General features: G+C 43.0%; 1 protein-coding gene across 3 annotated transcripts in view; it reads right to left on the bottom strand.

The window, feature by feature from the left end:
• Window positions 1-2,762: 2,762 nt before the first annotated feature.
• The window catches only part of PTPN9 (protein tyrosine phosphatase, non-receptor type 9), a 95,493-nt gene continuing 81,048 nt past the window's right edge, over window positions 2,763-17,207 (bottom strand). For 2 of the 3 annotated variants that reach the window (XM_012640605.1, XM_012640607.1), the window contains 7 exons: window positions 15,845-15,938; window positions 10,102-10,168; window positions 6,715-6,793; window positions 5,419-5,478; window positions 5,037-5,187; window positions 4,385-4,592; window positions 2,763-3,601 (listed from right to left, as the gene is read on the bottom strand). In XM_012640605.1, coding sequence (XP_012496059.1) covers window positions 3,387-3,601; window positions 4,385-4,592; window positions 5,037-5,187; window positions 5,419-5,478; window positions 6,715-6,793; window positions 10,102-10,168; window positions 15,845-15,938 — 874 coding nt within the window. In that variant the 3' untranslated portion in view covers window positions 2,763-3,386. The remainder of the gene's footprint in view (window positions 3,602-4,384; window positions 4,593-5,036; window positions 5,188-5,418; window positions 5,479-6,714; window positions 6,794-10,101; window positions 10,169-15,844; window positions 15,939-17,207) is intronic. The other variant, XM_012640606.1, reaches the window with a different exon arrangement.

Here is a 17,207-nt window from a genome sequence, read left to right as displayed (position 1 = left end):
AAAAAAACAGCAAAGCAGAAGCAGAATACTGCGTTAGCCCACAATGCTTTCTTCTCTCCCCTGAACACGTTTCTCGTGGTTTCTTCACTAAGTCTGCTGTGTGGGGACCTTGACTTCCTGAACAGATTCTGGGCTCTGTCTCTGCCTTCCCTTTCCTTTCCCTCCTCTTCTAACACCTAGCACAGCTAAGCTCACACTGGTGAAAGCTACAAACAATAATGGCAGTGGGGGGAAACCTACTGGTCCCTTTCTCTCAGAGTTTTACTGAAAATTCAGGAGACATCAATTTGATAACTCTCCAGAGAGCCAGGGACACAAACTAAGTCAGTGGTTCCCAAACTTGGATCATCCTGTCACTCAACCACCTCCTGGGTAAGGCCGGGAATCTGCATTTTTCTGGAGCTCTGCAAGTGATTACCTCACTGATCCTCAGATAGGCAATAAGTAATTCATGTGTAACTTTGAATTTACAGTTGGGTTACAGCCTCTTCAAATAAATGACAGTTTGAAGTTACCTCCTCCAGACCTTTTAACATTAATCCCATTTCCTACCTATTCCACCAATCCCCAACCTCTGATTTCTCAGATTTCAAATACTCTCTGATCATGTCTTGCTTGCGTGCCTCCATGAGAATGGAGCTCATCTGGGGCAAAGACTGGCTTAATCTTTTGCTCTATACTTCAGCTCTTTATTAAGGTAAGAAACTCAAGAAAAATTTGTTGGCAGATCAGATATATCCTTAGGAGGAATCTAGTGTTAAGAGAAGGTACTTTGGAGTCAGATGGTTCCTGTGTCTCAATTTTTTTCTTCTGTCAATACCTACCTCAAAAGGTTGTAGACAATAAATGAGACAATACCTAGAAATTACTCTGAACAGTACCTGCACTAGAGTAAGCATCCCACATGTGTTAGATGCTATTACTATTATTCAGAAGACCCCACTATCTGCCAGCCAGAACTGCCCCAACTGAGCAGGCTGTCACTGGCCAACAGGTATGGGGAGTGGTCCTACAGGGACAGAGCTTCTGGTTCCATTTTTTATAAGAGAGAAATGCAAATGACTCAAGATCTTCCCACAAAGACCAATATACCCACATGTATAGTTTCCCCCTGGGAGAATGACCCCTTTAGTACTCTGCAGACCTGAGGACCGTACAACAGGAGGTCCCAACTGGGATAATCGGTCACCAACTACCCGGAATTTAAGAATTGCTTACATTCTGAAAGGAGAGTTTGAAAAATCTCTAGTCTCCAAAGACAAAGCACCATCTCCATCTTTGACATGATGAAGAGATAAAAGGCTTTGTAAGCAGACCAATTTGAGCTCCAGTTTTAGAGCAAATCACTGTAACCCTCTGGACCTCACCTTACTCATCTACACAGAAATGGGAAAAGGGTAGACAAGGGAAAGGAGGGAGAGGATAATATCTCACTGGATTGTTGTGAAGTTTAAATGAGGTAATGGGGGAGAAAGCACCTGTCATAGAGCTTGATACACAGCAAGAGCTCAACTGGTGTTGGGTCCCTTTGTCCAGAGCTAAGGCCATGGCCTACAGACAAGGTAGGTATAGCTCTCAGAACTGAAAGTCTCAGACACTGAAGCCTTGGGTCCCTCCCTGCCTCCCCATCCCTCCCAGACCAGCTCCTAGACCCCCTCCTCACCTTCCCAGCCCCAGACTGCTAAATTGATGAAGCTAAAAGGGTTTTGATCATGTCGGTATATTTATATGTAAATACAAAACCGTATCACTGTAAGATATTGATTATGAACAAACATTACAACTATTTTCTGAATCTGACTCAGTCCATTAATGTTAAATACAAAATGAAATGATTGTAAAAAATAAGAATATACATATTCAAAGAGCTTATTACAGTATAAAATTATTGAGGTCTGATTAGCCACCAACCTCTTCTATGATGGGGGAAGGTTTAAGGATTCCTGGAATTTTCATAGGAACGTGGAGTGCTGGGGACTCTTGATTCCATCCCTGGCACATCAGGATGGGTGAACTGGGAGCATGCAGGGACAGGCTGCAGTGGGTAGGGGACCACCTCACCCAGCCAGGGGATTAAGCTTTTTATTGGCACAGAACCTTGAGCTTGAGCTCCAGGGTCTGGCAGGCTAGTAGGCAGGAAGAGATGGGCATCTTGGTAGATAGGGCCAAGCTGCATAAGGAAAGGAACCATCCAGAAAAAGAAAAAGGGGCCCCAGCTTGTCCTCCCAGGAGGGATTCTCATAGTAGTTTTCTCTCTCTCACACCTGGGCTCCCCTTCTATCCTTCTAAGACTTTGTACCAGTCACTTTTGGCTCTGGCTGCTCAGTAAGTTCATCTCTACCCCTGGGCTCTCTCATCCCTGGGGTAGTGAGAGGAAAGAGAGAACATGGAATCACAGTGGAGGTCTGTTCCCCAAAATGGCCAAGTAAACAGAAAAAAATCATCGGATAAGGGCAACCCATGCTGAATTAACCCAGTGTCGCCACAAACCAATATCCTTAGCTCCAACAGGCAGCATCGGGAGGTAAGTCATTACTTGAGGATGAGGGCCCGTGGCAGGAGCATGTAGGAGATGTGTGTGTGTGTGTGTGTGTGTGTGTGTGTGTGTGTGTGTGTACACGTCCTCTTTCACCACTCTGCAGTCTGACAACAGGAGACAGGATCCCCCACCCCAGCTACTCCAGGATAAATAGTAGGATCCAAGAAGCAAGGAGCCCTGAACTGCAACATGGAGCCCCAGGAACTTCTACAAAGGAGTATCTGTGTGTATATGTATTTATAGAATACAATCATATTATCACATACAATATATATTATATACACACGTACATATGGACCCATACACATAAGTGCACATACATACACGCACACACACAGAATGACAGAAAAGACTGGAATACACGCCCTGTGCATAAACGTGCTTGGCACTCAGGACGATCTGTAGAATATGTAACTTGGTCAATCAAGCTCTTGGGGAGGAAGGTGAATGCTCACCAAACCTTCCCATAAAATCCTGGCAAAGGGAAGGAGTGGGAAAGAGGAAACCTCCAGAAGGAGAATGGCACTGGGAAAGTGGGAGGGAGGTTCCTTCCCCACTTACCTCGGGGCCCCTGGCAAAAATCAACAGCCACAATTTGGTTTTAATAAGGCACAGTTTGATAGCAGGTGCTAGGAATTCAGAACACATTGCTGCTGGCCCTTTCTAGTGGCAATTTCACCACATTTATCTAGCCAAAGGGAAGGCTGCCTTGCGTGTACACGTGTGCCAGGAGATAAGAGAAAGGTTGATCCATGGCTTCAGCATAACTGTTGGCAACCTATAGGCCCAGTGGTGTCCAGGATAGTTTAAGGAAGGCTGGCCAGCAGGTAGGAGGCTCGTGGGAGAGTTACTGACCCTCCATGGCCAGCAGGTTGCGGCCAGAGGACACCATGCCCTCCTTCTCTGCGAACTCCAGGATGGCCTTGTAGCAAAAATAGTACTGCTCAGGGGTCTGGATGCTGAAGGCCCTCTGGGTTCTCATTCGTGACACCGTCTGGAACACATTAAGGGTGCCAAGCTCCTCCAGCTGTGCCAGGCAGATGTCCAGTGAGCAGAAGGTACCTGAAGAAGGAAGGAAGGGATCACATGTAGTTTACCTCTCCTCTCTTTCTCCCTCTACCAAATAACCCAGGGAGAACTGGATGAATGTGTTCAAAGGCAAGGTGCCTCATGGCAGGAGGCCAGATGGCCTTAGGCCTAAAAAAACTCAAAGAAGAGGTCACAGGGAGTGCTGAAGGCCAGAGAAATGAGAAGGCCTCTTGTCTCTCCGGACATACATGGGGGTAACAGGAAGAGTGGGAAGTGACACAGGAATTTCCTGCTTCGATCCCAGACAGACAGACTGACAGCACTCCCACGTTTAATGTCCAGAGACTCTGCAACTTTTCCACAGAGGCCTAACACAAACCTATCCTTTCCAACTTTCTCCCAAAGGGACCTCTAAACTAGAAAGGCCGGTGATTTCTGCAATGTACATCCCCTTAAAGCAAAAGGTGCTAACTGGCTCCACATGGAGAACACGGCACAGGGTGAGGAGTCCCCTCAGGAACCAGCTGTGTTCTCTGGGACATCCACAGTGACAGTGATGACAAGGTGACAGGGTCAGAAGATAGCATGCTGATGAGGTGTATAAAGCCCTAGAGGGCACCGCCTGTGAAGTACGTATTCTGGCCAGCACCTAGCACTGGGGATGCCAAACGGACAGTACGGAGGAATTTTCACAGCAATTTACCAGCAAGGGATCAAATGAGTTCTTTCTCCAATCGCAGACATGGCTGAGAGCTTTGTTATTCCTTCCCCACCTACTGCCTCTGGAGGCACCGAGAGCCCTGTCAGATGCATCACCTGTCCTGCCGATGCCTGCGCTGCAGTGGACCACGATGGGTGGCTCAGGGCACTGCCCTTTGGAACGTCCTCCCATGCTGCTCACAGCCAGACTCTGCTGGTGTCTGACCACTCTCAAAAAGTCAATGAGGGAAGCTGCTGAGGAAGGGACGCCATAATCTGGCCAGCTCAGGAACTGGAAGTGGGTCACCTGGCGTTTCTGCCGCTCCTTAGATGAGAAAAGCAGCAGAAGTTAATGAGGTCATTTCTGCCTGCCCCAGCTACCTCTGGCTTTTCCAAATTCCCAATACTCTAGTGTCCCTACCACCAAGGCTCCTGTCTACCACTGTCACCTTTCCCAGTTGCTTCTCTCAACAATTGCTTCTCTACAATAAGCCCAAAGGAAGGGTTAAATGTTTGAAAAAGGCAGAATTCCTATATTGTAGGATACAGAATTCCTTAGTTATAAGCTTTCTTCCTATGTAATGCCACTGTTAAGTTGAGATAATATGGCTATATTGGCTCTAAGTTGAATTATCCTCATCCTGTTCCCAGAAAAAAGAAGCAACTTATAACTTCCCTGGAATCCTGTCTATTCCCTCTGGAGATATTCTTTATGGTAGCGGTTCTCCCCCAAGTTTCAAAAAGTGAGAAAACAGAAACCTGGATTTACCTCTGTGTTGAGAATTTCTAGCGTTGTTTTCTTATAATGGTTCATGTTCTCCACACCTAGATTGGTCACTGTGAGGAAGCCAAATCGGACCCGAGAGTCTTTTTCTAAAGGCCAGTACTGGCCACACTTTCTCCTGCCGCCTTCCTCAAAGCTGAAAAGAAACAGAGCAAGGTAAGCCTTCCATTTTCACTCACCACAGCATAACCCCACTCCCCCAAGGACCTGCTGTACCCCTAGGCAGCACTGTCTTCTCTCGCACCGCTTCTAACTTACACCATTGATTCTCGGCAGAAAAGGAAGGAAGCCTCTTCATTCTGAACAGATTTAACAACAGGACAGTTGCTGCATGGACTCCTTTAGCCAACATTTATTGAACACTTACTACATCATTTGGTCTCTTTCCTGATACCTCGTGGGACTTCTCACAGAACTGGCATAAACACTGAGAGTGGACAAAGGAAAACAGTAGAGAAAATATGATGGGTCAGAGAGAACGCTCTGGCCTGTGCCTCAGCCACTGCTCACGCTCTTCGCCAGTAAGGGCTGTTGGCTGATAAAGGACTGGGCAAGACACGGTTACTGGGATGCTAGTGGGAGGTTTATGTAAAGGCCTAAAGTCCACCCCACTCCACCCCTTTTCAGTGGCCCCAAAGTACTCCAAGCTGGCACTTCTCCCACTGCCTCCTCTCCGAATCAAGGTGGTTACAATAGTGCCCTGAGGAAGGGGACTGAGCAAACATTCTCACTGCATTTTCTTCTCATCATCTGAAATAGCCTATAATTATAATGATAATGGTATTAATGAAATAAGTAATTCTTTAAATTTAGGAGATTTGTAGACTAAAATTTCAAAAATATTCCTTTCATTAAGAGCTTCCTGCCTGACCCACTATGTTTCACCTCTGTCTTTTTTTGTAATTCTCCTACAGGTAGAAATATCTACAACCAGAAAAAATGGTCAAAAGTAGGAAATGGGGAGCAAGGAAGAAGTGGTACTTCAGGAACCCGGAAGACAGCTTCCCTCTGGAAACAAGGGCCAGACTGAAGGTGAATTGTGCCATGTTTCCCAATACTTCCTTCAGTGAATAAGGCCAGGACCCCAGAATCGGCCATAACTGGCACAGGGTCACCAGAGCCATGAATTAAAGGTTTGACAAATTAGATCTATCAATCTCTACCACACCCTGGTTGTGTTAACTCCGGATTAGCTGCAAACAAGGTAAGATAGCTCGAAATCTTTGCCATGGCTTGCCTAATCCTCACTGTATCTTTTTTTTTTTAATTTGCAGAGAGACAGGGTCTTGCTCTGTCGTCCAGGCTGGAGTGCAATGGAGTGCTCATAGTTCACTACAGCCTCCAACTCCTGGGCTCAAATGATCCTCCTACCTCTGCCTACAAAGTAGCTGGGACTACAGGCATGCCCCACCACACGTGGCTAATATTTTTATTTTTAATTTTTTTTTGTAGACACGGGATCTCACTATGTTGTACAAGCTGGTCTCAAATTCTGGGCCTCAAATAATCTGGTTTCAGCTTCCCAAAGCACTTGGATTAGAGGTGTGAGCCAGCCTCCTCAGCCTAATCCTCATTGTTTCTAAGAGCTAAACTCCCTCTTGAATCCCCCAAATTTACAGAGTGGGGGTGGGGATCAGTGGGGGGGGAGGAGGGATTAACTCACCGGGTGGTCATGACAATCACCAAGACTTTTTGCTCCCATACCATGAGCCAGAAATCACGATAGGTATTCTCCAAAGGGCCTGAAGTGAAAGGAGAAGACAAGGAACATGACTCTGGGAAGCACTTTGTTCTTTCTTAGGCTTTTCTGTTTTTCTTCCCAACACTAACTCCAAACCACAGATGTTAGCTCCCTGCTCATCTCTCCACGTCCCAGCTTTTCAGTGTGGTCCTTGGACCGACAGCACCAGCATTACGAGCATCGTATGGAAGAGTGTTAGGAATGCAGAATCTGCAGGTTAACAAGATCCCCAGGACGGTTGTAGGGAGGTTACTGTGTGGGAAGCACCGTTACATATGCACTTAGTCCTAATCATCAGAGATTCAGCCACCACATCCAGGCTCAGAGTGTCAACTGCATACATGTCTCTAGCTGTTTTCATCTCCCCTTAAGCTTCAGCCTTATAATCACAGGTTGTGCACTAAACCATTCTCCTTCTGTGTCTCATCATCTCAGAACCAGTATGTCCGCAACCCAGTGTCCTTCGAAATTAGCTTTATCTTTCAACTTTATCATCTCTGTTAACAATATTGGCATTCTTAAGTCATTCAGTCTTAAAAAGTTGAGGTAAACTCTAACTTACCTATTTCCTTCATTTCCCAGATGCAGTCAGTCACCAAATTATACAGATTTTTTGGCCTTTGAAATGTTTTTGGTTTTTATCCTTTTGCCCCTACCCTCTTTCCATCCTATTCTTCCTGCCATGAGGACCACATCGTCTTTTGTCTGAGTTACTATAACACCATCTTAATTGACTTTTCTGAGTAGGTCTCTTTACCTTCCAGTCTATTCTGGATACCCCGACCAGTTTAATCTTTCTAAAAAAAAATTGCTCTGTCACAATATAGATACACCATGCTCACTTCTCCATCTATTCCTCTGCTCAAACTGTCTTCCCGACCTCCAGTGCCATTCACTGTCTACCCATTTTCAAGTGCTGCCTCTTCCTGGAAGCTTTCTCTGACCACCGCATTCCTTGTGGGACAACTTCTCCTCTGAGCTCATGATGGCACAGCTGGATCTAAATAGCTTAACCATTTAATTTATATTTACATCAGTCATTTTACTTTATGGGAATTAATGATGGCTCAGTAAACATGGTCCTGAGGACAAGGCCCATGTTGTCAAGTTCTGCTTTTACAGTTAGAACCTGCACAGGGCTGAGCACTCAGCAACAACTTTGGAAATATTTGTGGATGGACCACCAACTCCCTTTCAATCAAGAAAGTAACAACTCAGGACAATTCATTGTACTTTCCCAGTGCTTTTTCCCTCTCTCCTTTCAGGGAAGCAGGGCAGTACTAAGGGTGATTTTGGCCTAGAAGTCTGTTGGTTCACTACGATTTTTGCTAAGTCTTTTAGCAAGCACTGAAATCTTATGATATTAGAAGTCCCTCTTTGCTGAAGTAGACATTGCCAAAACCATGTGAGGTCTTGGAAATAAGCTAAATGTCCAACAAGAGAAGATTAGTTAAATTATGGCATACCCATAATTTATGTAGTCCATAAAGCCAATGTTGTAAGATCTGTTATTTTCTGCCATTGAAAGGTAGTCACAAGATACCATTAAATGAAAAAAGAGACAACGTATAGAAAGAGTCCATTTTGTTAAATACCTTATATGTCTGTATCTGTATGTATGCATAGGAAAAGATCTAGGAGGAGATGCTGTAAAATGTTAACATTATCTCTGGATCTTAGGGTTAGAGTGAATCCAAAGCCCCTTTTCCCTTTTTTCTCCCCCAACTTTCATTTTGAACAATTTCAAACCTACAGACAAGCTGAAAGAGTAATACAATGCACCCATACATTCTTTAGCTAAAAAGCTATCATTTTGCAACATTTACTTCTCTCTATACACACACACATATTTTTCCATTTCACAGAACTATGTAAAAGTAAGTTGTAGACTAAACTTAACGATACTGTATTGTGAACTTAAAAATTTAAGAGGGTAGATCTCAAATGTTCTTACAATTAAAAAAAAATTAAAAAGTTGCAGACATCATGGTATTTCACTCCTAAATACTTGAGCATGTATTAGGAAAACAAGGATATCCTCCTACAGAACAATACCATTATCACACTGATACAATTTAACATTGATATGATGATAGCTGACACAAAGTCTCCATTTTTTTTATTTTAATTTAATACAAACGGTGTGCCTATGTTGCTCAGGCTGGTCTCGGATTCCTGGCCTCAAGCAATCCTCCTACTTTGTAATCCCAAAGTTCTGGGATTACAGGCGTGAGCCACTGTGCCCGGCCCCTCCAACTGTCCTAATAGTTTGTCTTTAATAGGTTCTTTTCTAACAACTGAAGATCCAATTACAGATCACATATTGCCTTTGGTTATCTCTTAGTCTCCTTTAATCTAGAACCGTTCACTGCTTTTTTTGTTTTTCATGACATTAACTGAAGAGTCTGAGCCAGTTTTCTTGTAGTATGTCCCACAATCTGGATTTGTCTGGTTTGTTTCTCATGATTAGATTTATATTTTAAAACTAGCAACATACAACACAGGTGATGTGCATTTCTCACTGCTTCACATCGGGAGGCATATATAATGTCCCTTTGTCCATTACTGATGATACTAAGCTCAATTACTTCATTGGGTTGAGGAGGTATCCACCAAATCTCTAGCTGGCCACGCTCTTCAATGGTCAAAGTCCCTAAACCCACATGGTGGTCTATTTTGTCCTCTTGTGTTGTGATTTCCTCCCACCCTCCCTGAAGGTGACATGATATTCTTGAGAGGTACAGAAGCCAGGTCAGGGGGAGTACTGGGCCCACAGGAGCATTCATAGACACTCCATCTGAAATCCTCCTAAGGTCTAGCACTTCACTGTCAGACTCAGCCCAAAGTACTTACGTCAGGACCTCTGTGTGAGCGCTCTGTACAGGGACCAACGAAGACCTGCTAGGTGAGCAGCACTCATTCCTACACTGTACTCTGTCTCTGGGGACCCCTGCCATTCACAGCCTCTTACTGGACATGAAGAGCATATCACTGGAGGGTGAGTCCTGATGCCCTGCCCCCTTGCATTGGCAATATTAAGCTATAGCCCCCAAACTTGCAGGCAGTAGTGTTATGTGTTTAAATCTCCAGTTTATCTCTATGCAGTGGGTTTCCAGCCACACCTGGTACAGAAACCCTACAGCTCTCATCTGTCTTTTTCAACCACTTCCAATATTTATGAAAGGTTAGGATTTAATGGGCACAAAACAACTCAAGTTAGCAGTTCCTTTAAAAATTATGCTGTCATCTAGCACAAGGAATCACAGGTACATGGCACAAAACCAACACGTGAGGGCTGGACCAGCTTACCTTGTGTACCAATGTAAGCATTCTTCTGCTTATAGCCATCCATGAAACTGGCATTGATGTAATCTGTCTGATGATAAAAAGGAGACATCATTTCAGCTGCACGAAATATACCATTTGGGTCATAAAATGATGTACTGGGGAAGTACAACTGAAGGTGTGAATATTGCCTTGTCAAGCAGAAAGTGAGGAGTAAGGATCAATTCAAAACCTCACTCAACAAATGACACATGGACAACAGGATATCTAAATGCGGAAAAATCAAGCTAATCCCTTCCTTACGCCATAAACAAACAGGAACTCAAAATCGATTTTGTTACTACAACAGGCCTGTTCGTGGTCTGTGGCAAATGTATCTTGCTCTTGCTCTGTAAGCCTATCTTGGCCTTCCTCAATAAACTTCATTTCAGACTTAAAAAAAACCTCTTAAAAGAAAGTAAAGGAGTAAATATTCATGGCCTTGGGTTAGGTAAAGCTTCTTGGATATGACATCAAAGGCACAAGTGACAAAAGAAAAGAAAAAACTTGGGCTACATTAAAATTAAAAACTTTTGTGCTTCAAAGGACACATCAAGAAAGTTAAAAGAATAACCCATAGAATGCATATATTTGGTAAGGAACTTGTATCTAGGATACACAAAGAACTCTTACAACTCAATAATAAAAAGATAAATAAGCCAATTTAAAAATGGATAAAAGGCAGTGGGTCATGGTGGCTCACACCTGTAATCCCAGCACCTTGGGAGGCTGAGGCAGGAGGATCGCTTAAGCCCAGGAGTTTGAGGTTACAGTGAGCTACGACTATGCCACTGCTCTCTAGCCTGGGTGACAAAACAAGGCTCTGTCTAGGAGTCGGGGGTTGAGTTGATTATGGTGATGGTTGCACAACTCTGTAAATATATTAAAAACCATTGACATGTATACTTTAAATGGCTGAATTGTATGGTATGTGAATTAAATCTTAATAAAGTTGTCATTTACAAAAAAAGAGTCCATTAGGACTTGGAGCACCATAGCATAGGACCAAATAGGAGGCAAGCCAAGCAACCTGAGTAGGAATATCCATCCTGTCCATCCTGCCACACACAAAAGGCACAGTGTGAATGGAGATGGAAGAAAGCTGTACCTCGTACCCAGGACCAACAACAGGGCCAAACACCTAGACTCCATTGCTACCTGAATTAGTACAAAGCGACTTCCAGCCAAATTCAAAGGAGTCTCAATGAACAACAGTTCCTGACTCCCTCTCTTCCAAGTACTTCTCCCATCTCCTAATGTCCTCAGTCTTATGTATTTCAACATCATTTTTTTTATTATACCTACTCACAAGATCCCTGCCAACATCCTTTAATCTAGGTTGATAAAAGAGAAACACTGAAACCAGGTGAGATTAGCTCACGCCTGTAATCCGAAACATCTGGGAGGCTGAGGCAGAAAAACGCTTGAGCTGAGGAGTTTAAGACCAGTCTGAGCAAGAGCAAGACCCTCATTCTACTAAAAATAGAAGAAATCAGCCAGGTGTGGTGGCGAGCACCTATATAGTCCCAGCTACTCGGGAAGCTGCGGCAGAAAGATCGCTTGAGCCCAGAAGTCGGAGGTCGCAGTGAGCTATGAAGACGCCACTGCACTCTAGCCTGGGCAGCAGAGCGAGACTATCTCAAAAAAGAGAAAGAAAAAAAGAAACACTGATGCAGCTACAGTTTCAAGTTATAATACAACTATTAATAGTTGGGAGTTGAATGGATAGAGGCAGTAGAATGGATAGAGGAGGAAATGGAAGGTTACAGAAAGACAAAAGAGAAAAAGATTCAGTAGCAAACTAGGGAAAACTCATAGTCTACTACTACACTATAGAGAGGTCAGACTGACTCCTTCCTCAACCCTGGCACCCTTGCTCCAGTGGATCCTATCACTTAAAGGGCAGCTTGAACTGTCAATACCCCAAAGCCACTCTCCTGCTTGGAAACTTTTATTTTGACAAAATAAATAGTGGAGTAATTAGTTGAGTTTTCTCCTCCCACAGCAGCTAGTATTGACCTCATACTACTATGTTCTACCCTGATTCAAACAATTTCATTGAACTAATAGACCACAGGCAGGAGACCCAGCATGCTAAAAGCCTCACTCACTCCCAACCAAGCTTCCAAATCCAGGGCCCACCACAGTCAGCCAAAGCCCATCCTCTATTCAGCCTGGCACATACAAGTGATATATCCTCTAGGACCCAAGGGAGACGAGATAGAAAAGTATAAAAGATTTACCTGGTATATGCCAATCAACATTATTATAAAAGTAATATATAAGCTGTTACCCCAGCAGTTATCTTTAATGCTTTGAAAAGAAATGTCACCTCTTTAAAGATGACTTATTATTTCATTATATTAGTAAATGAGGATATACCAGCTTTCAGCATCCTTGTCTGAAAGGAGCAATTTGAGAAGAATCATAGGAAATTAAAATGAAAAATGACCTCAGAGACAAAGCATAGACTTGTGGACTTTGGGGAACTGAAACAGTAGAAAGAACCAAACCAAGGGCACTACGTCATGGGCCATCGCCACAGACTGAATGTGTCCTGCCCTCATGCAGATGTAGAAATCCCAGCTCCCAATGTGATGGTATTAGGAGCTGGGGCCTTTGACAGGTGATTAGGTCATGAAGAACAGGAAGACAGCTCTCACAAATGGATTAGTGGCCTTGTAAAAAAGGAGAGCTCCAGAGAGCTCCCTTGCCCCTTCCTCCAAGTGAGGGTGCAATGACTAGGTGGAGGTCCGTGAACCAGGAAACTGGCCCTCACCAGACATGGAATCTGCCAGCACCTCGGACTTCTCCACCTCCAAAACAGTGAGAAATAAATTTCTATTGTTTATAAGCTACCCAGTCTATGATATTTTTGTTATAGCAGCAGCCACAGACTAAGACAGCCATGTTCAATAGAAACTGCAACTAGGCCGGGCGCGGTGGCTCACGCCTATAATCCTAGCACTCTGGGAGGCTGAAGCAGGCGGATTGTTTGAGCTCGGGAGTTTGAGACTAGCCTGAGCAAGAGCGAGACCCCATCTCTACTAAAAAATAGAAAGAAATTAGCTGGACAACTAAAAATATACAGGAAAAAATTAGCCGGGCATGGTGGCGTATGCCTGTAGTCCCAGCTACTTGGGAGGCTGAGGCAGGAGGATTGCCTGAGCCCAGGAGTTTGAGGTTGCTGTGAGCTAGGCTGATACCACGACTCTGTCTCAAAAAGAGAAAAAAAAAGAAACTGCAACTAACAGCTTTAAAATTCCAGGAGCAAATCAAGTAACCAATTCACTGATAAACCTCAATCTTCCAATATTTGAAAATTGCAAAGAAAATAGATTTTAAGTGTTTTACCACACACACAAAAAAAGGTTTGTGAGGTAATATGTACCACTAGCTTGATTTAGCCATTCCATAATGTATACATCTTTCAAAGCATTATGTTGTACATCATAAATACATAAAATTTTGTCCATTAAAATAAATAAATACATAAATGTCAAGAAACAAAATAAGAAAGAATAGCCCCAAAGGTAGAAATACCACAAAAGTATCATGTCCCTGAAGTTAAATAAATAATTTAATGTTGGACCTGGCACGGTGGCTCACGCCTGTAATCCCAACACTTTGGGGAGGCCAAGGCAGGAGGATCGCTTTAAGCCAAGAGTTCAAGACTAGCCTGGGCAACATACTGAGACTCTGTCTCCACAAAAAAAATTTTTACAAATTAGCCAGGTATGCTAGTGCACACCTTTGGTCCTAGCTACTCGGAAGGCTGAGGCATGAGGACTGATCTTGAGCCCAGGAGTTGGAGGCTGCAGTGAGCTATGATGGCACCAGTGCACTCCAAACTAGGTGACAGATTGAGACCCTGTCTCAAAAAAAATAGTAACTTAATGTCAAAAAAACCAAAACCAAAACAAAACAAAAAGCCCCTGACAATGTCTATAGTAATGAAAGAGACTACAAATCAGGCAATGATCTTCAGATTAACCAAAGAGTGACTAGAATGGTCTCCTGGTACACTGAGATGCACTCATTCACAAATATTTCCTGAATGTCTGATATGTGCCAGGCATCACTCTAGGTACTAGAGATAGAGAAGGCGACAAAACAAATAAATACAGCTATCTCTGACTCCAGAGCCCCAGCTCAGCCATTGTACTCCTCTCCTTTAGAACATACACTATGACAATCTCAGCAGTACCGTGAATTTACCCTCAAGTGAGCCAGACTTTTAGCTAATGATCCTATAGGAACACTCTCTGTAAGAGTTCTGTAAAGGGCTGTGAATTCAGTTTATGTGCTTAAAACAGTAGGGTCAAGAGAGAGTAAAACATGATTATCAGGTCCTGATCCACATAGCATGTATGCCCAAATACAAGGCAACGATTTTTCCAAAAATTATCCCCCAGAAAAAGAGGGGGGTGATATAAGTTGTCCTTATAATGTGTATCATGTTAAAAAGGCACTATTTAAATTCCTTTACTTTGACCAGCAACCTCAAGCAATGCTTTTTTTTTTGAATGCTTGCAGAGATCACCAGACAAAATTAGTGTACCAGAAGGAAAAAAAAAAAAGAAATAGAATACCTATTCAGTCATTCATGTCAAAATTCTAAGATTGGATGTTGCTGTAAACAAATTATAATAAAGAGGATTTTAAAAAGGAAGACGTGAATGATCATGTTATAGAGGATGCATCAGATGCAGGGTGAATGAAAAGAAAAACCTGTCCTAATGTTATCCTAATAGATTTTTCCGGTTTAGGATAAACTTTCCAGTAAGAATACCACACACTTAAGAGGAAATAAAGATGCTGTGCTCTGGAAAGCCATGTTAGATTGACTCAAAAGTGCTCAAATGATGACAAAGACTCCCATGTTAAAGGTGCATGTGAAGAGTTTGAATAATTTTTTTTTTTTAAGACAGGGTCTTGCTCTGTCACCCAGGCTGGAGTGCAATGGCATGATCACAGCTCACTGCAGCCTCAAATCCCTGGGCTCAAGCAACTGTCCTGCTTCAGCCTCCCAACTAGCTGGGACTACAGGCATACACCATCATGCCCAGCTAATTTTTCTTATTTTTTGTAGAGATAAGTGTCACTATGTTACCCAGGCTAGTCTTGAACTCCTGGCCTCAAGTGATCCTCCTGCCTTGGCCTCCCAAAGTGCTGGGATTAAAGGCATGAGCTGCCTCGCCAGCCTGTGATTACTAATATGTATGGATATCAAATTAATGCATTCAATAATATAGTCATTTGACCATTTCATCTCAATTCCTAGACATTTTTTGTATTATGTAAAAACTGGTTGTCTACAATTTTTTTCAGATCTAGATGGAAAAATCAGAGGTCACTCATAATCAAAGTTGCTTTGCATCAATACAAAATATACAATACACTCACCAACTGAATTGGACTATATGACCCTGACTTTACAACTACGGAATAAAAGGAAAAATAATTAAACATTTATCAAGCACCTATAATATATCAGCCTTGTACTATCAGCATTCACATAAAGAATTTCACTTAATTTCCACTCAGCACTGTGAGATGAGCATTCAGGGATTTGCCTGTGATTGCAGACTAGTATGTAGCAAAATATGAATTCGAGTCTTATCTCCCTGGCTTCAGAGTCCGTTTTCACTCTACTATAGTATTAAAGCTCTACTTTGGAAGAAAATTTCCCTCAGTGCTCCTAAAAAGATAGCATTTATTTGTCTACCTGAGTATGGCCACTTCGCTTTGTCAGCTTCACCCTAGTTTGGTCCAGGCAGGGTACATCCCCGTAACGGTTCTTCTCTAGGTTTCCTGGAGACCTGAAGGAAATGAAACAAACAAGCTAGAATAAAGAAGTGGAGGCAATGTGTATGTTCAAAGTCTGACAAGGTAAAGGTGGGTGTCAGTTACTCTTGGGGATGGTGACAGGGGAGCCTTTCCCTCTCTAGTCCACAGTTTCGTATCATTTAATGTTTTTTATGATAATATATACTACTTGAAATAAATATATTTCCACTCAAAAGAGACAGGGAGTCTGCAATGGACTAAGACAGAAATTGTCACTGAGCAGGGAGGTGCTGCTATAACAGATACCTAAAAATGTAGAAGCAGCTTTGGAAATGGGTCATGGGGAAGAGGCTGAAAGAATTTGGAGATGCACGCTAGAAAAAAGCCTACATTGCCATGAACAGAGAATAAAGGGCAATTCTGGTAAGAGCTCAGAAAAGAAGAGCTATAGAGAAAGGCTTGATTTTATTAGAGATTACCTACGTGATCATGATCAGAACGTTGGTAGAAATATGGATGGTAAAGGCCATTCTGATGCGATCTCAGACAGAAGGGAGGAGCATGTTCGAAAAAAAGAGAAAGAGAGGGAGGGAAAGAGAAATAGGGTATATCCCCAAAATATCTAGCTGCAGATAAAAATTTCTACTACTCATTTATCAAAAGATGTTCAAACCAAATCTCTTAAATTCTAGTTTAACATCGTACATTGACAATACACGTCAACGCCACTCCATCTACCAAATAGCCTCACTAAAATGACAATAAAGGAACTATTTGGTATAAACCCAAAAAATGGCAGTGGAGACATCTACAAAGAGATTTCAACCCGAGCTGGCAGACAGAAAGCAAATGGGAGGATTTTGGCTGATTTGGCCAAATGCAGGAAACTAGGACCTAGGAAGGTCCTACAGAGAGACAAAATGACTTACCCTCAGAATTCCTACACCTTGGATGGACGCAAGATGAGGCACAGGGCTAAAAACAAGGGAACACATGAAAACCCAAAAGATACACAGTGAGAATCCCTGCCCCCTCCTCCCTGTCGTTTCCTATACTCCTCTCCAAGCTTGGATCCCGCCAGTCAATAGACAGGAGAACTCTCCTGTAGAGAGAGTGAACGGCACCAGGTAAAAGAATTCTGTCATTTGGCATACATCAACAAGAAGCTAGCTGTCTGATCATTTTAATTTGAAGCTCACTCATGTAGAAAGAGCTTCTAAGTAGCTTTTAAGGACCCAACTCCTAAGTGTGAACTAACAGCCAAGGACCTCCAGATAATTAAGGAAAACCCCTAACACAAG

The sequence above is a fragment of the Propithecus coquereli genome, unplaced genomic scaffold, assembly GCF_000956105.1.
Source record: "Propithecus coquereli isolate 6110/MARCELLA unplaced genomic scaffold, Pcoq_1.0 Scaffold155, whole genome shotgun sequence".
NCBI classification, from domain to species: Eukaryota; Metazoa; Chordata; class Mammalia; order Primates; family Indriidae; genus Propithecus; species Propithecus coquereli.
This window is presented reverse-complemented; position numbering and strand designations above follow the sequence as displayed.